This window comes from Diplotaxodon limnothrissa, linkage group LG22 (assembly GCF_057381915.1).
Source record: "Diplotaxodon limnothrissa isolate DT_005_m linkage group LG22, D_limnothrissa_male_GT1.1, whole genome shotgun sequence".
Lineage (NCBI taxonomy): Eukaryota > Metazoa > Chordata > Actinopteri > Cichliformes > Cichlidae > Diplotaxodon > Diplotaxodon limnothrissa.
Genome location: NC_140616.1, coordinates 26,155,372 through 26,174,934, shown reverse-complemented (window position 1 = coordinate 26,174,934; position 19,563 = coordinate 26,155,372). Strand labels below are relative to the sequence as shown.

Below are 19,563 nucleotides of genomic sequence, written 5' to 3'. Positions count from 1 at the left end.
CCTGTGCTTTCTATCTAACATTCACACACCGATGAACACGTCAGAGAGCAACTTTGGTTTCTGTGTCTTGCCCAAGGATATTTGGCATGCAGACTGCAGAATCCTGGGACAGAACCACCAATATTGATTAGTAGATCGCCTGCTCTACCTCTTGAGCTACAGTAACTCCTAAAAAGAAATCAGGGGCTGATACTTTTTCATGACACTGTATAAAGTGTCAATTCACAACAGTTGGCTTAAGGTGCTTTATGCTGTAAGGTTGAGATGCTACAATATTAGAGAGAAACCCTAATAACCAGACAATGCCTGGTGAGCAAACACTTGGCAACAGTGGGAAAGAAAACCTCCCTTTTGACAAGAAGAAAACTTAAACAGAACCAGGCTCAGGAAGGGGTAGCCATCAGGCCTAGGACCAGGTTTGGATTAGGGAAACAGGCCCCCCATTTACTTTTAAGATAAGACTCAAAACTTTCCTTCATAATAAAGCTTACAGTTAGGGCTGTATGCTAAATCAGCTCGCCAAAGACTCAAATCAGGCCCGCTGGGTGGCTTTCAAAAATGTGAAGAAGGACATAAATTTTGGACATTAGCTGTATTTTGTCTGTTTGAGTCTGTCAATTAACAAAATGTTTCCATTCCATCAATCTGGGCAATGAGGTCCCAGAACTTTTTCTTTTATTTTACACATTATCTTACAATTTAAGCCCTAACAGTCGTGTTGACAGAATTCTTTCATTTACTTTTTTTTTTTTATAAATGTAGAAAAACTGAGATTTGTTCTTGAAATTTGAATCCCTTTTCTTACATTAAAATATCTCAGGGATAAAATGTGTAGTTAAGTTTATTACATTATTACATAGTAAGGCGAATTTCAGTGGTCCGGCCCACTGAAGATCAAAGTGGGCTATGTGTTGCCCATGATGAAAAGTTTGACATCTTTAAATTAGAAGGAAGTTCTTCATTCTCCACTGTTGCCAAGTGCTGCTCACAGGAGATCATCTGATTGTAGGGTTTTAATCTCTTGTATAGTTTTACCTAAAAATATAAAGTGATGTATTTAAAAAAAATGATCTGAATTTAATACATCTGTTCTTTACTGCCATAACTACTGGTCTGAATGTCCACCTTTCTAATAGTCAAACTGTTTAAATGTTCATCCATTTACCTCAGTAGTTCCTCATCGTAGGTGTCAGGCTCATAGGGAAAATCAGGGATGAAGTCCTGACTGAAGAACAGAAAGACGTCAGAACTGCAAAACATGATGAGTCTGAACCTGCCATCAACCTCTAACACTACATCCTAATTTCCAAGGCTCACCTGTAGTCATCACAGCTCCCATTGATGATGTGGTTTGTCCAGCTCTGGTTAGGGCCATTAAAATATCTTACACACAGAAAAGGATTACAAGACAGAAAAATACCCCACTTTCTTAGATCATTGCTTTTACTGTTGGTACTATGACTACTGCCACTGCTGGAATTCTGATAGAGAAGTACCTGTCATGGGAATCAAGTGAGTTGGCAAGCGACATCCTCCTCAATGGCCTTGTAAGTACACAGGGAGAAGCAGTGTCCAGTCAGAGAACCAGTCAGACCAGTACAACTGCTGTTCTACAACCAGTACTATTAACTGTACCACTAAGTGCTCTACAGGGACACTAAAACTAAATACTTATTATAACCTGGACCATAACTACTACTACAATCAATATAGGCAGTATAAGCAATACTACAACTCTAAGCTGTAATGTCAAAACCAGTTCAAAAGCAGAACTAAATGCTGCAGCACAAAAATATCTCTGTAACCCAGTACATCACCCAGTAAATTAATTTACTCCAACAAGATCTAACTGCTACTGTAGCCAGAAGCAGAACAACTAGTAGTAAAACATCAAAGAAAAGCACTAAATCTACTTCTAAAACCTGTACAAGGATCAGATGTCCAATCAAGTATGCAACCTGTTTCCTGATTCAAACCTGTTCAGCAGCAGCAGACAGGTGGGGTTTACCTGACTCTGACACACCTGCTGCAGTCCGACACCATGTTTACTGGTTATTCTTATTCTTATTATTAGTTTGCAGATAAACAATATTACATGATGCAGGGTGCATGCTGATTAGCTGATGTCCAGATGACTCACATTGGGCATGTTCCTATGTGTTACCTAGGGATGGGTACTGGTATCGGTTCTGACATAAACGGTAGTAACCAGACCGAAAAGCAGCGCACATTTTGGTGCTTTATTTTGGTGCTTTTTTCCCCTGAGATGTCACACACTTTGAATTCTAGCCAATCATTTTACCTTTCCAAGGATAGTAGGCGGGCCCAGGTACGTACGTTCTTTTAGAGCAGAGCTACAGATTAAAAATGCCCAAAGCGAAGCGGTCAAAAGTCTGGCTGTACTTCATAGCAAAATATGCAAACTCAGCAGCCTGCAACAAGTGCTTTAAGCTGATACTGTGCAAAGGAGGTAACACCTCACCTGGCGACGCATAGCGGGGGGTTTTAAAGCCGAAAAATGCACCGTATTTGATAGCTTGCTGCAAGAGCTCACACCGAGCACATCTACTACAGGTGTGGTGCCTGTTATTGGACCCGGAGTTAGCAACATCCCCCAAGAACCTGAAGAGTACAGTCCTGGCCCCTAGCCCTGCCAGTGTAGCAGAAATGATGAGGATGATGATGCAGCAGCAGCCGTTCTTCTCTGCGTGAGTAGCTTAATGTTGTTCGTGTGTAATTTACGTTGAGTAGGCTAACCACGTTATTACATTAATGCATATAAGGTGAACTAGCAAACACCGTCGTAGTTACATGCGGCTGTCTTCTTGTTTGATGGCAGATACTCCCTTCACCCTGGCAAAAAAGGCTAAATTGACCAAAGAAAAAGAGGGAAACAGCTAAACATGAGAGGTTTTTGGACAAAGTTTGTGTGTTTTTTTTTAATTGTTTAAGCGCGGCTTCCAGCCAAGCGTGATGTCATAAATCCCCTATAGCTGCTGAAAAGGCTAACATTGTTATCTTTTTACAAAAAAACAGCTGAACATGAGAGGTTTCATGTTTCAAAAATACCGGTTTGGTACTGGTATCGGATAAAACCTAAACGATACCCATCCCTAGTGTTACCATAGTTACCTGTTCGGGGTGCTGTATTGGCTGGCATCAGAGAATGCTCGGCTCAGTTTGGAGCCCCGCAGCAGCCGCACCGCGTCCTCCCGATATAACGGGTAAAGAGGGTTATTGCTGGCAACCAGATGTCAAAGGTCAGAATGGCAAGAACAGAAAAGTCTGGATAAAATGAGGATGATGCCTTTAGGAAGACCACTTCCTGTCTGGCTTCAAAAGCTTATTTGTTTAAAAATTCAAGTTCAAAGTTCAAGATAAAAACCTGTGAGTCATATTAAACCTTGAATACTAATGATTACACTTTTAAAGCAGTAAACCAGTGACAAAAAAATGCATAGCAAAAGAAACTGCCAGGAAAGGGAAGATAACAACTCATGTGAGTTTTATGGCTGCCATCATGCCAGACCAACATAACTTTAGCTTTGCTAATGTAGACATGAGAGCAATTTTGGATGGTGCTACAATTCTAGAGTGTGAAACAGCCGCGGACAATGCAAAGATTATTAGCTTTCTTAGAAAACATCTAAACAATAGGGAAGGATGTTAACACATTCTCCACACATGGTCGAAGTCCCTGAGGTGACCAACAGTCTGAATGATATCAAGGACAGTCTGGATTTTTGGAAAATGCTGAAAGAGTTATGAGAGCCAAAGTACTTGGTAGAATCCGTCTTGATCAAGCTCGTTTTATCCAGTCAAAAATTCTGTAGTCATAGGAACACTAATATATTCCTTCCTCTTGAACAATATGGATTTAGCTACTAATGTTTTGGGTTTATTAGGCTTCTATTTGATAATGGACTGGTACTTATGTAGTGCATTTATACTCAATTTGAGCACTCAGAGCACTTTCTATTACAAGTCTCATTCATCCAGTCTCACACACACATTCATTTAGTGCAACATTTGCTGAACATTTGGACTTCAGGTTGGCTGTAGCTTGAGAGGTAGAGCAGATCATCTAATAATTGTAAGGTTGGTGGTTGATCCCTGTCTGCTCTAGCCTGCATGCCAAAGCGCGTCGGGCAAGATACTGGAACATTCCGACGCGATCACTGCAGTCTGAATAGTAGGTAGAAAGCACGTCATAAGAACCACTTCGTTTATAATTTACAAGGAAATTTCAACCGACTGGAGTAGCTGGGGAATGAACCACCAACCTTTCGATTGCTCGACAACCTGCTCAACCCGATCCACAGCCGCTGATAATATAAAAACACTGGCATTATTTCCACAGCATTTTGACTCATGTAGACATACTGCACAGCTGCTGTTACCTGTTGGAGCAGTGATTTCCAAGGGATACAAATAGGACATATGCACTATAAGATAATGCTGCACACAGTAAATGATCACCTGGACAAAGTCTGAAGCACTTCATCAGACTCGATATCGCTTGAGAACAGCTGAGTTTTAATAGCCTAAACACGGTGTTACTTATTACAAACTTAATATTTGCATACAGTCACTCTTTTGGATAAGCTCAATAAGGATAGAGAAAGATGGAAATACATATTTATAACTTTATGGGGAAAGACCAATAAACTCACAATAAATTATCTCCAATAAGCTCTCACATGCAAGAATCTTTTGACGTACATGATAAGACAAATACTGTAGTTTGATTGCAGATTAAAGCATCAACTTGCTGTACTCCCAAATCTTCTCTGGTGGCATCTTTCCCTTTCTACCCTCACGTCCCATCTTGTTTTTCTAATTTTAGCTCTTCAGGTACCTTTTTTAGTTTCTTCTTCTGTTGTCATGTTTTGGGCCCATCTCAAATCCCCAACACACAGATACTTACCTGTGAGGAGGCGGCTGGCTCGGTGACCGTGACCTCATTCTGACCATGTCGGAACGGGAGCAGTGATTGGGAGAAATCACTTGCTCTGGCACTGAGAGGGTGGAGCTATGGAATTCGCGCCCATTCTGTCTGTAGTCTGCACACAGAGAAACAGAGCAGGAGTTCAACCATCAACCCTGACTCAGTTATTTTGTAATTTCAAGTTATGCAGTCACATTTATGTCATAATCCTCAAATGGTTTACCTTAAGCAGTTTGAGGAACTTATAAAATGATTAGATTCCCATTGTCTTACAGCAGCATGTTTTTAATCCACTTGAGCCAGTTAGTATTCTCTCCTGTATCCTTTAAAATGAGACTGCAGTGAATGATGGGATATGGAGTTTACCTGATATCACCCCAATGCCGTCTTCACAGTCATAATCTGAAAACTCGCTGTCACTGATCCTCTGAGACCCTGCAGATGGAGAGAAGGAGGACATTTAAGCCTGTAAGCAGCTCATCTGTAATCTTCTACAAGAAGGTCAACAAATCTAACACTCCAGACCGAACAGCCAGAGGACAAACCAGTTAACGCAGGAGCAATAAAAGACACATTCATCTGATATTACACACAGACTCCCTTAAACCTTTTACAACTCCTTGACCAGAACCTTTTCATCCACATCCACATCAGCCTTTAACAAATGCGTGAAATTTAACAGCAGTCAGAGTTTCGGACTGAATGCTGAAATTAATAATTTTCTGGCCACACAAAGGTCAGCATGTTTATACACAAATAAGATTTCTGCATTAGTCCCAAAAGTGAAGCAGAGTGGTCAGAGTTTGATGATAGGTGGCTGCATGAGAGATTAAGGTACTAGAAAGAGAACATTTATAGATGGCATCATGAGTGTGTATCAGTGTACCCAAATGAAGTCAACTTCCTGTTAAAGCATAAAAACATCCAAACAAAAGATCCAAGGAGGAAAGTAGAGATGAGTGTGTCACTTGCTCTCATCTTTTAAAGAGAAATGTGGAGCAATAAAACCCATCCAGCAAAGATCAGCTGGAAGAAAAATATAAAGAGCGATAGAACACCTGTGGGAATTTGAGCAGCACTGACCTCCTCCGTCCTGAGTCCATGCTCACGACTTTAACATGAGTCTCTCTGCAGAAATAAAGCTGGACATAACAACTGCATCACTGTTATAGAAATGATGCAGTGATCACTTCTGTTCTCTGATTTATTTTTCTGTTGTGAACTCCAGATCAGCGATGGGTCATATTTTGTTCCACGGGGCCATACAGTGCTATCAATAACATAAATGAAGTCCAACTCACAGGATAATTGAACTAAAACACAGTTACAGGTTACAATGGCAATACTGACAAAAAAAAAAAAATCTGCCTTCGAAATTAAGCAACATTTTGACCAGCTGTCTGATATGTACCACTGGTTAGGTCATTGTAGCCGTTCACCTGAGGATTTCCAACCATAAAACTCCTCATAAAACTGTGTCTTAGTTGTTGTTTTTTTGTTTTAAGAAGTTGAATTAGGCTGACCATATGTTCATATATTCAACATCCTACACCTAGAACGTCCAATTGACTCCTCCTGGTACAACATCAAAGATCTCCCACAAGAAGATCCAGAACTCCCTTGAGAGATTTACCAATAATCCATTGAACAGTCTGTCCAGAACCTTTTCATGCACAGTTTGACATGTCTTCAAGTATTATATGGAACCCAATAACCTTCTGGATGCACTCGCTCTAATCAATCATTCCAGGATCCAGGCAGCTAGTTCTGTTCTAGTCCCTCAAAGATCAAACCCTAATCATCAAGTTTTGAGTAGCTGAGGTACAAATATTTCAAGAACTACGTCTCCCATGATTTGGCTACATAATATCTTTCATGAGAGCTTTCTGCCTGGTAAAATAACATTTAATTGCATCACTATGATATGATCAGGTAGGGCTATATTTGTGCAGCAATTATCAATCAATGACTTATTAAAACTATAAATACTAAATAGCACTTGAAATGGATAGCTTAGCATCACACAGGGAAATGCCATAGAGCTCACTCGTGCATGCACACACACACACACACACACACACAGGCGCACGTTTTTACCTGAGTTATAGTAATGACCTTTGTCTAGCAAAGCGTTGTGGATGATTTAAAATAAAGAAAAACAAATGAAACAAAAGAAGAAGAAGAAGAAGAAGAAGAAGACGTTAACAATAAAGCATAATAAACAAATAAAGAAATGAATGAGAGGACTGGTGTTGGATTGGATCTGCCAGAGGCCTGCTCTGCTGTGACTGGTTGTTAGGTTGTTGGACTAAACATTCACTGATGAAATAAGCCCAATCCAACATTCTTTCATTTTGAGCTCTTCTACAATTGACTTCAGGGGCATACACGTAGGAAGAGCCCAGCAGCAACGTGGCAAGCAGAGACCATCGTGTTAGTGAAGCAAAGTGACTGTATACCGAGGTTTTTTCTCCCTTTTTCTTTGCTACTACCCGCTGACTACCAACAGAAACAAAGGCTACCATTGATAGACATGTTAGAGGGTTTCAGCAACCAGAGGCTGGACTCTCCATTAAGTCTGCAAAAAGATGAATGTCAAGTTTTGGACTCCTTCACTCATTTGACTTTTGTCAATTTTTCGTTACAAATCTCAGAGTTCACCTTTCTTCTCTGACTCTATAACATGGTAAACCAGTTTGAACAAAACTTTAGCAACCGACTCATTTTCCAGTGATCAGAGCATGTATCAACTACAGTGAAATTACCAGTCCCAGCAGAGGAGAGCATCCCTCCAAATGATCCATCAAATAACATGTTGTTGTGTGAGGTTGTGACACAGGTTTGTTGTGTGTGTGCGCGTGCGTGTGTTTGTGTGTGTGTGTGTGTGTGAGTGAGAGAGAGAGAGAGTGTGTGTCTTACTCTGCAGCCTCCTGCTGCTGTGTGTGTGCTCAGCTTGCAGTCCCCTCCTCTGCAGGTAGGGGGAGGCTTTGGGCAGTGGCAGTGAGGAAACGTCATGAAGCTGCAGTTTGTACCAGTGAGGCTGATCGTCGAGCAGAGCAGACTCCATCTCTATCAGGATCTGACTCAGGAGAATGGATGCAAAACATACAGAGAACACTAAGAATATACAGAGTATGTAGAAAGGAGAACAAATAAAGAATTGGGAGCAAACACATGGACCTGTTTTAACATTTTCAGTGCTAATTAACACTAGAATCACAAAGGGGGTCACTTTGACCCCTTGGAATTTTCAAATTCTGTTAAATTAAAATTCCATCATCTCAGACTTCATGACTTTTCCGAAAATGTGTTTAATCATCTGTGAATTTAGGGGTGTGTGGGACAAGAAAAAAAAGATAAGATAAGATAAGATAAGATAGAACTTTATTAATCCCTCGGGTGGGTTCCTCTGGGAAATTCAATTTCCAAAAAGCACAGCAACGACCGAAGTTACAGTTACAGAATTGTTATATATACACACACACACACACACACACACACACACACACACACACACACACACACACATATAAATACAGAGACAAATATAAATAAAATATACAAAGGGGATAAATAGAATAAATAGGAATAAAAAATAAAAATACAAGTGAATTGCACATTTCAAGTATTGAGTCTATTGCACTGTTGACTATTTACAAAAGTATTGTACAGTGAGGTGAAGAGGCACTACAGCTTAGTTGTTCCCCCCTCCTTTGTCCTCCTGTTTCCCCTCCCTCTCCCCTCCAGAGAGGAGTTAAACAGCCTGATGGCGTGTGGGACAAAGGAGTTTTTAAGTCTGTTAGTTCTTGTCTTGGGGAGAAGCAACCTGTCACTGAACAGACTCTTCTGATTCTTTACGATCACGATCACTTATATTCAGAACTGCAGAGGACGTTATTCTGACCCCAATAAGTAATGTAAGACAACAAGTCACACTGGGTTGCCTAGCAACATGCATCATTTATTGGTATTTTGATATGTAGGCTGCAATAAGATGAACCAGTGCTAGGGATCTATAGTTCAATAAAAACTGAATAATTACTGCAGGACTGAACAGTAGGAATGGATAACGGTATCCGGTGCCATTATTATCTAACATAAACGGTAGTAACCAGACCGAAAAGCAGCGCACATTTCGGTCCTTTTTTCCTGAAATGTCATACACTTTGGATTCTAGCCAATCATTTTACCTTTCCCAGGATAGTAGGCGGGCCCAGGTACATACGTTCTTTCAGAGCAGAGCTACAGATTAAAAATGCCCAAGGCAAAGTGGTCAAAAGTCTGGCTGTACTTCACAGCAAAAAATACAAACTCAGCAGCCTGCAACAAGTGCTTTAAGGTGATACTGTGCAAAGGAGGTAACACCTCGAATCTGATGAAACACCTGGCGACGCATAGCGTTTTCTTAAAAGTTGAGAAATGCACCGTATTTGATAGCTTGCTGCAAGACCTCACACCGAGCACATCTACTGCGGGTGTGGTGCCTGTTATCGGTTGATGATGATGGCAGCAGCAGCCGTTCTTCTCTGGGTGAATAGCTTACTGTTGTTTGTGTGTAATTTACATTGAGTAGGCTAACCACGTTAGCCTATCGTCTGGCTGAGTGGTGCGACAGAAACAACCTTCTGCTTAACACTGAGAAGACCAAGGAGCTCATCGTGGACTACAGGAGGAATGCTGACCCACATCCACCCATCTACATTAAGGGGACGGCTGTGGAGCGTGTGAGCAGCTTCAAGTTCCTGGTAGTCCACATCTCCGAGGATCTCATCTGGACGACCAACTGCTCCAAGCTGGTCAAGAAGGCTCACCAGCGCCTCTTCTTCTTGAGGACTCTGAGGAAGAACCACCTGTCCTCAGACATCCTGGTGAACTTCTATTGCTGCACCATCGAGAGCATCCTGACCAACTGTATAACAGTCTGGTACGGGAACTGCTCTGCCTCGGACCGGAAGGCGTTGCAGAGGGTCGTGAAAACTGCCCAGCGCATCGCCGGAGCACCACTTCCTGCCATAAAGGACATCTACAGGAAGCGGTGTCTGAAAAGGGCTGGGAAAATCATCAAAAACCCCAGTCACCCATCACATGGACTCTTCACCCTCCTGCCCTCTGGGAGGCGCTACAGGAGCCTCCGGACTAAGACCACCAGGTACCGGAACAGCTTCTTCCCCACAGCTGTCAGACTCATGAACTCTGCCTCCTGACATCTGACCCACGTTAACACATGGACTGGACATACACACACCCGCAACCACCTACACACACACACACACACACACACACACACACTGGACAACTGTACCCTCAAAGACACAATAATAACATGGACTGAACCACCACTCACAACCACTAGCACTATATATAGCCTCTGTAGAAATTATCCACATATCTCACTTATCTTAACTGCACTACTGTATAGTTCTGTGTAAATAATCATTCTGTACATACGATAATTTTTAATCCTACAACTGTTTATAACTTGCATAGTTCACATTTCTGTATAACTGTATAGCTCAGATTTCTGTATAGTTTTTCATACTTATATCCTGTTCATAGCCTGTACATACCTATAGTTATAGAATATTCATAACATACTTCATACCGTGTACATTATAACATACCATAATAGACCCATTTCTGTAATATACTTACATATCTATATTATTGCTAATATATATTGTAATATATCTATATCACTAAAGCACTTCTGGATGGATGCAAACTGCATTTCGTTGCCCTGTACCTGTGCATGTGCAATGACAATAAAGTTGAATTCTATTCTATACCATATATATAATGTTCTTCCTCTACCCCCCCCCCCCCCATTTTTGCACATGTCGAGGAGCGTGTCAGGTTACATTTCACTGTGTGTTATACTTGTATAACTATGCATGTGACAAATAAAGAACCTTGAACCTTGAACCTTATAGCTGCAGAAAAGGCTAACATTGTTATCTTTTTACTTAAAAACAGCTAAACATGAGAGGTTTTTGGACAAAGTGTGTGTTCTCCATTCTTTAAGCACCGGTTCGAGTACCGTTTAAGCACCGGCACCATTTCAAAAGTACCGGTTTGGCACCGGTATCGGATAAAACCTAAGGCAAGGCAGAGTAGGTCAGAACTGAACTGTTAAAGGTTCTTAGTTTAATGAGTTTTCCCCATATCCTCTCCATTGTTCTGTATTGTTCATGGGTTCTCACCTCTCCCAAGAACTGGCTCTCCTCCTCTCGGACTCGAGCCTGGTCCCAGACTGTCAGCTCAAGCATTCGCTCTCTGAACTCACGTCGATGGACCGGAGAGTACATGAAGGTTTGGTTCCACCGAGGTTCCAATGACTTCTTCACTGTCTTTGTCCTCCGCTTACTCTTATCACTGTTAAAGGAGGAAGGTACAACTAACAGCCAATCACAGAGAATAGTCCACTACTGGTTTTAAAGGATATCAGAAGTTCTACAGTTTTACTTTTCAAGGAACCTCTAAGCCATAAAATACTGGTCTTTGATTGCTTTTTCACCTTCTATCTGGCAGGAAATAGATCTTGACGTATGGGTTCCGGGGTCGGCCGTCATCCCGAGCAGGAAGTTCTTTGGCTCCAAGAACGGTGACAATCAGTTGGTGGCCGACTTTATCATACCATAGCTTCACCTGTAGAATACCCACAACATCATCATTAGGACACCATAGTAATACAGAAGAAGCCTGGAGAACAACAAAAAAGGACCAAAGAAAAGAAGCTCCAGTCATCAGCAGGAGATACCCTGCAGAAAAGTTTTGTTAGCAGAGCAGACCGAAAGCACCTACAAATTCAAACAGACAATATAACCAATTACCAGCTGAGCCCAGTGAAACACCAGGTGATTGCTACAGAAAACCCAGAAAACCCAGTAAGATGATAACCAAAAGGGGACATGAAGAAAATTGTATCAACCCATAACTGTAATGGAACCCCAAGGAACAGCAACAGAGTCAGGACCCCTGGAAGGAACCTTAGAGAGTTTTTACAAAGCAAAAAGTAGAGGTACAAAACAGAATCACAAAACTGCAGGGGAGCCTTAGCATGAATACATATTGAAAAATAGTTATGGAACACAGCTAAAGGAGGCAAAATTCTTTGGAAGAGCAAAGGACCCTACAGACAAGAACAGTGCTAACAGAACTATACTGTAAAGTTCTCATATTTATACTACACTTTTCTACTCTTACCGACCGCTCAAAGTACTTTAACTACAAGGCACATTTTAGAACTGTCTCTAGCCACATAAGCTGAATCATTTACAACAACAATGGATACCCTCAGAACCACTAAAACCAGAAACTTGGAGTACTTTGTTCTGCTTCTTCTGTGATACATTTATCTACAGCCTAAAAGACTACACTACAGAGTAAATAAAGATGAACATGCACACGCCGTCCTTTTCAATTTTTACCTGAATCCGGGGAACCAGAGGTTGCCTGTCCACAGTCTGAAAACACACATCACCATGGAAATGCTATTAACTGACTGCTGAGTGGCTGTGTTCTGATGCAGTGCATGCTGGGTAAACTTACCGAGACCTGTCCAGACAGAACACTGGGGCTCATTGGAGATGTGACAGAGATGGATGGGCCAACTTTCTGAGAGTCAAAGGAACTGGAACCTGAACATTAAATAGACCAATTCTGAGTCAGCAGGAACTTTGTCCACTATCAGATCTATGGAAGTTCTTAATGAACAGGACAGATGTAGTTTTTGTTTTTTTATAGACTCACTGGAGTTCAGCTGGACATGGGCACTCTCTACTGATCTGGAAACATCTCTGAAGAACATAGAATCAGCAACAATCTGTTACTATGATGTCCTAAGAGAAGAGAACAACCTCAGAAATATTTTCTGCCTCTCAGCTTGATCAGAGACCCACCCTATTGGTCGACACACCACCAGCTCCACCTGTGGTTCTTGTTTGGAGTCCAGGATGATGTTGTAGACCTCATTAAATGTGGCTCCTTGAAGAACCCGACCGTTCCACTCCAGAACCTGATCTCCTAAAGAAGAAAAGATAACATTGTAGAGTCCATCTAATTCAGTTTTAGCAACCTCTGACTCAGTGAACAAAGTAACTAAGACCTATCAGGAAAATCAGTGTGTTTACCTGGTCTCAGGTGACCCACAGTGTCAGCCAGACTACCTTTCTTCACCTTAGTGATGAAAGCACAGAGACGACCAGACTCTGTCATCTTTCCACCGACAACCTGCAAACACACAGCACCAAACTGTATTATCAAAAGAGGAGAATGAAGAGAAGAATAGTGAAAGAAATAGTAAAAAGAAAAGGCAGTAGAACAAAGCAGAAGAAGGCCACCTTGAGTCCCAGGAGTGCTCCTGTATCTGCAGGAACAATTCCGTCCTTCATCCTCTTGTTCAGTAGAATTCGACCAATCAGACGCTCTCCATCCTTGGAGGGTTGCCATGTGACTGGCTGCTGATGATTCACAATGGGAAACACATGGTTACTTAACAATAACAGCAACCAACAACAGTTCCGCATTCAGAACAGGGTTTGTTTGATGGATTACTGACAAGGCAGGGCGTCAACTCACCATAGACATGGGAGCAGGCTCGCCATGCCAGGAACCATGATCCCACCACTGACTACTGTCCATGTCTCCTAGCAACCAGAAGAGGTTAAAGGTGTTTTAAAACACATACACACATGTCTTTGGCTTGTAGGAGGAAGTGGGAGTATCCAGAGAGAAGCCACAAATGCACAATGTGAACCTGCAAAATCTACACAGGAAGAACTTTTGTGGGGGTCAATCTTTTGAGGATGCCAACGATCACATTGTTGAGTGAGAAGACAGATATTTGAAAGGAGTAAAAGAGGCCATCTATGTTCACTGTGAATGACCATCTTTGAACAGAGAGGATGGCTTATTACACCGTCTGCTATCTACAATGCATTCTGAGATCCTTCCCAGTCACACTGAGCCACGCCTTTCTTTACACCTTGTCTCATGTGATGAGGCACATGGTAAATGCCTCATTAACGACCCTTCTAAGGGACAACCCCGCTCTAGGGTTTAAGACCAATAACCGACGATAGATGGTATATTTGCCCAGGGGCAGACTTTTTGATGGGGAGAGCATATATTCGTGCATGGAGTGATTTGTACATTTAGAATTTATACATTTTGTTTAGAGGGAATATTTTACCTTCCTTACCTTTCTTTTCTACTTTTTGGACTATTCATTTATCTATTCATTTGAGATGCGCCAAATCTAACAAAAGACTTAAAGCTATGTTTGCTGGAAGAGACATTTTGATTTTTAACATACTTTTTGTTTAATTTTGTGTTTGTTGTTTGGTCGAGCGTGTACGACAGATAAACACTGGAATGTGTAAACAAAGTTATAGTGGCAAAACAAAGCCAGTTTCTCTTTGTTTTCCTTCCAACCATTGTGTGGATTTTAATTAAATAAAATGTTTGGTTTTTTTCTGAACATAGGCTACTGCCTTTCTTTCTTTCTGTTATGAGTTTGAGTAAATGAATTGCAGCATTTGGGCACACTCTGAGGAGGGTGCATTTGCTCGTAGCTGGAAGACGGTGCCGTTAAAACAGTTCTATTATTTTTTCCCTTGACTGCTTCTCTTAACTTTAACCAATAGTATTAGCAAAGTTACTCTTGGGCAAATAAATAAATAAATCGCTCTTGTATAAACGATTAGCAAAAGGCTCAGCCTATCGTTGATGGTCGATAAATTTTACCAGTTGCCCAATATCACCTTGGACTCTCCACCGTTTGGTTTTAGAAATGAAGAAGCCTCTCAAATGAAACGTCTTCAAAGAACTTTAGGTCCAGTTGAGGTTTTTTCCAAGCTCCTTAGACTCCTCATGACCTGCATGTAACCTACACAGACATCCTCTATGTACATTAACACCAACATGAAAATTGCTGAATAACGTTATCAATCAGCTGCTCAACAAGCTGAGGTTTTTGGCACCAATTATGGATCATCAACAGGAAGAATAGGAAGAACAGTTAACCTGCTGTAACCACACTTACTTACACGTCAATTCTCGGTTCTGGATGAGCAGAACAAAATGATGCGGCTGTAAACAGCCCATCCCTCAAAATAATCAAAATTTGATTTAAACTGTTAAAGCAGCAACTCTTCACATTAAGCAGAGCTGGTTTTAAGCAAACCAGGATGTCAATCATGTAGCAGCTCACCTGGTTCACCATCCATCACAATTCACAGATTTTGTCTGTGAAAAGAAAAATATGACCTTGAGTCATTATGGCCATTGGCCATTATGTGACCATAAGAAGTTTCACTAAAATCTGAACAATCCTCTAGGAGCACAATCGATTCTTGTGAATTATGGATGCACGGACTCTTCATTAGTCGTTAAAACAGAGGCACTAAAAATGACTGGTTAATAAACCTGAACAAATTCAACAATGGATAGATAAAAAATTAATTTAGTTTCAAACATCACCAGCATTGTTTTGAAAAGAATCCTTTGCAAAATGAACCCATGGACCTGAGCACAGAATGGATTTCCTCCTTTGTGCTGTATGAGGCTCCTTCTGCTTTTATTTCAATCTTCAGCAGTGAAATGCAGCTGCATCATCTTCACATTTGCTCTCTGAATGTTCCTCCTGGTCTTCATGTGAAGCTGTGCTGCATATGTGGACAAACATGCTATAGTCTGAATGCCTGAAGATACTTGACAAAACTAATCAGAACAGCCAAATCAGAACAGTAACACCAGATCACTGAAACGTCATATTTATCTCCAACAAAATGTCAAAACATGTTGATGTGTGTACTTGTAATCATAGTTCTCCAAGTTACATAGCTTTCAAATGCTTCACTCACAGGTCCGCCTGCACGCCATGAAGGACAAGGAGGAGGCTTCAGGTGAGCAAGAGGAAGATGAGAAAGAACCTGTAATCCATGTAGCAGCCTCTCCTCCTCCTCACTAGGTTTCTGTGTGCTGTTTGTCCCGAGCACTGCCTGCAGGTTGCAGAGCAGTTCATTCCTGTCAGTAATGAGATTATTGGAATCCAATTGTCAAGTGCATGTTTGTGCCTTCAGTACTTACAGTTAGTTTGGAGAAGACCCGAAGTTGATAGAGGGGATCAACTTTGGGGGACTACTGCTACATTAACCCCGCCCCCTTTCCCCCACCTTTCCACCAGATTAGAGTTGCTGAAACAGATGCCCAAAAATCCAGAAATTTTGCAGGTAATCACCAGAAGTCTAGCTCAGCAGCATAAACAGTCTGCTGGTTAAGGACCCCGCTGTATTGTGTGGTCACACACGAGCAGGTTAGTCTAGCGTGGTGTTCTCTCCTGCAGTCTGAGCTTCTATTCTTACATCTCTGCAGTGACTCTTGATAATCCAGACTCTCCTCTTTTAATCCTATTGAAGTAGAGCAAAGATGGTGATTTGGAGGTCCGACAGCACTAGAGCGGCAGTCTCATGCGCTCTAATCTGGATCAGATTGTCAAACGATGTCTCCAGGATCTTTCAGAGTTCTCCAGGAATGGAACCATCAATTTTGGTGGCGAATGTGCTGGTTTTTGTTTTGGTCTAGGTGTTCTCAGAGTGACGGTAGCAGAGATTCTGTGCTACTTAGTCTCTTCAAGATTTAAGGGGAGGAGCCAAAAGTCATATGAGCGAATCAGAGCTCATGATCTCTGACCAGGTGATTTGTGGCCCAGTAACATAAATGCAACAGATTAACTCGTCAGCATGATGTCTGATTTCCTGAGAGGGGCCATCACTTTTCACTACAGCACAGGTCAGAGTCACAGGAGCTTTAATAACAGAGAGCAACCCCTTCTGGACCTCTTTAGAGCCAGAACACATGACAGACCCTAAAAAGTACAATTTAACCAATATAATAATATAATGACCAAATCACAGAGAACCCTTCAAAGGTACAGAAATTATATCATTGTTATTCCATCCTCAAAACTTTCTAGAGCAGGGGTCGGCAACCCTAGGCACGCATGCCACAGTTGGCACGCGAAGGGTTAACTGATGGCACAACCATAGCTGGACTGGCCATCGGGCATACCGGGCATTTGCTCGATGGGCCAATGATTTTTTTTTTTGTAACGGTATAAACAATGAAAGGTGGTGGATTGGACAGATGCTGGCCGGTGTGTAAAAATAACTCAGTTGTTTGGTGGTGGCTATGGTGGAGCTTCCACAGATTCAGTAAAATTAACAAGTGGTGGAGGCCAGCAGGTGGATGAGGGAAGGGGAGGCAGGAGGAGCAGAGACCCGAGGCGGCTGCCGGTCCGAGTGTCAGGTGAACTGAACTTCAGGTAAGAAGTTATGACCTGCAGTCTATCTGGGTCAGATATAAACCAAGTTTAGGTGGAGTTTATTTTCGTTGTGCTGACTTTTTACAGTCAGTTACAATAACTAGCTAGCATGACGGAGTTTCTATACAGCTGGGTCGGTGCTATGATGTTACTGATAGTGAACTTTATTTTATTCATAAGATTAGTTAGTAGAGTTGCCAACCGTCCCGTAAAAAGACGGAATCGTCCCGCATTCAGAGAAATTATTACGTGTTTCGTGTTGAGCTGAGAAGGGACGCAGTTTGTCTAGGATGGAAAAAGACACAAAGGTGGAGTTATTCTGTCTTTACGCTGCACAGCTGCCTCTTCTTCTCTCATTCTCTCCCCCTCCCTCTCCTGTTGCTACTTTAATCATGAAACTGATCAATGATCAGCTGATCGGCTTTTCTCTCTTGTTTGTTTATTGCCCACTTTATGCCAGAAAGCGGAAACCAGCGGATGTCGCGCTAAACAACAGCAGCACGTTTAAGCTTGATCAGATGTTGTTAGAATTTATTTAATATCAATTTCTACTATCAGCTGAGGTTTGCTGGAGCCACAGCTGTAAAACCTGCTGGTCATGATATCGGTTTGTATATCTGGTGAGAGGGAAACATGAAGATGAAACTAGGAGATGTCCTTACTGAATCATCAGAGCTGAACAGTGATGGAGAAACAGGTTTACCTTTTAGGTGACATGAATGGGTTGAAGGGAAGTTATGAACTGTTTCTGAGAGACAAATAACACCAATATCATTTTCTAAGTAGCTGACAGCTGGTAACTGTGCAGGGGTGGATCTAGCAAAGTTTTGCCAGGGGGGCCAGGTAGGGCATTAACAGGGAAAGGTGGGCACAAAGAAATACTTTCTTATTCTCATTTAAAATGTCTGGCTGTTATTAAATAATTATCTGAAGCTTACAACCAAAGTTTTTATCTGACGTAAAATGTATAGAAATCATACATATACCAACAAGACTGTACATCACTGTCACAACAGCGTTTGTTTTCATTCAAAGGCTTTATGGCTTTAATACCTGGTGGGCCGGTCTTTAGTCAAAATGCCCGGGCTGGGTTTTTTTTTGTCCCAGTCCAGCCCTGTGCACGACACGCAGTGAATTAATCTGAGAAGGTGCATCAAAAAAATAAATGGCTGCGCCAGCGGTGCACATCGCAAATCAGCTTGCATAGACACATTAGTTGTGTCTCTTCTTAATGACGGTATCTTAGCTAACAACCCAAACTACCAGATTCAACTTGTAATTGGCTAAAAATAACTTAGCCTACTGGTGAGAGGGACATTGTTAGCTTTCCACATTCCAACACTTCAAAAGCTTCAGGAGCTTTCCGCTCAGCACAGCATCAGCACCACAGAGATACACGGATACATCCGTAGACTCGAGACAATGCATTTTTGGGACTTTCAGGTTTATGAATGGTTTATGACCAATGTTTTATTTTCTGAACAAACCAGAAATCTATAATGAGCAGCTAGATTTGTCTCGCATTAACTGGCATTAACTGGCTCAGTTAATGCCAGTTAATGCAACAAACAGCTGGAATCCATAGCTGTGTGTTCATGGAGCTGCATTTTCACCTGCTGGACATCACTACCTGACAAGTTTAACTGTCTTGAACATTGCAGAGGCCTTATTGACAGTATTTTGCTCTACATATCTGTGTGAGCAGATTTTCTCTCACATGAGTGTCCTCAGGTAGCCGTCTGAATGCTGGACACTCTGAGACCTGTGTCTCTGAGTGGGAGACCAGAGATCATATTAACATGTGTATCTCTGTATTAACAGACATGCCATATTGGCCCAGTTTATTTTTCTTATCAGTGTTGTGAGGAGACCATAAATAGCATTTGTATTTTCTGTTGTACAGTTCATTTGCTATTATGGATAAAAAGTGTCTTCACACATTCATTCCTTTCTTTCTACTTGGGATTAGGGATATCTGGTGACATCTGCATCCAACTGACAGGGAGTACTCTTTTTTTCTCTAACATCCATCACACCTTTCCCCAAATATTTCTAGCCTTTTAGTTTGGGATTCAATGAAGGCCTATCTCCGAGGACAGATTATTTCATACACAGCTAATATGAAGAGGGTAAACTTAAAAGAAGGGCAAGAATTAGCCGATAAAACAAAAGACTTAGTCCATCACTATGCACACAATAAGGACTCTGAGATCTTCAAGAAACGTACTGAACTCCAAACCAAATTTGAACTTCTTTCAACTCATGCTGTGGAGAGGCAACTATTAAAGAGTAG

At 41.6% G+C, this 19,563-nt stretch overlaps 1 protein-coding gene across 2 annotated transcripts in view; it reads right to left on the bottom strand.

Annotated features, from left to right (window-relative positions):
* The window catches only part of LOC146610042 (regulating synaptic membrane exocytosis protein 2-like), a 59,321-nt gene that overhangs the window by 20,719 nt on the left and 19,039 nt on the right, over positions 1-19,563 (bottom strand). Inside the window, exons 9-25 of one of the 2 annotated variants that reach the window (XM_085346774.1) lie at positions 13,526-13,593; positions 13,288-13,407; positions 13,078-13,177; positions 12,847-12,970; positions 12,698-12,744; positions 12,497-12,585; positions 12,376-12,411; positions 11,463-11,593; positions 11,149-11,320; positions 7,868-8,027; positions 7,046-7,069; positions 5,315-5,383; positions 4,928-5,063; positions 3,133-3,240; positions 1,497-1,544; positions 1,318-1,383; positions 1,166-1,225 (exon numbers count right to left, since the gene is read on the bottom strand). In XM_085346774.1, the coding sequence (XP_085202900.1) occupies positions 1,166-1,225; positions 1,318-1,383; positions 1,497-1,544; positions 3,133-3,240; positions 4,928-5,063; positions 5,315-5,383; positions 7,046-7,069; positions 7,868-8,027; positions 11,149-11,320; positions 11,463-11,593; positions 12,376-12,411; positions 12,497-12,585; positions 12,698-12,744; positions 12,847-12,970; positions 13,078-13,177; positions 13,288-13,407; positions 13,526-13,593 (1,558 nt within the window). The remainder of the gene's footprint in view (positions 1-1,165; positions 1,226-1,317; positions 1,384-1,496; positions 1,545-3,132; positions 3,241-4,927; positions 5,064-5,314; positions 5,384-7,045; positions 7,070-7,867; positions 8,028-11,148; positions 11,321-11,462; positions 11,594-12,375; positions 12,412-12,496; positions 12,586-12,697; positions 12,745-12,846; positions 12,971-13,077; positions 13,178-13,287; positions 13,408-13,525; positions 13,594-19,563) is intronic. The other variant, XM_085346775.1, reaches the window with a different exon arrangement.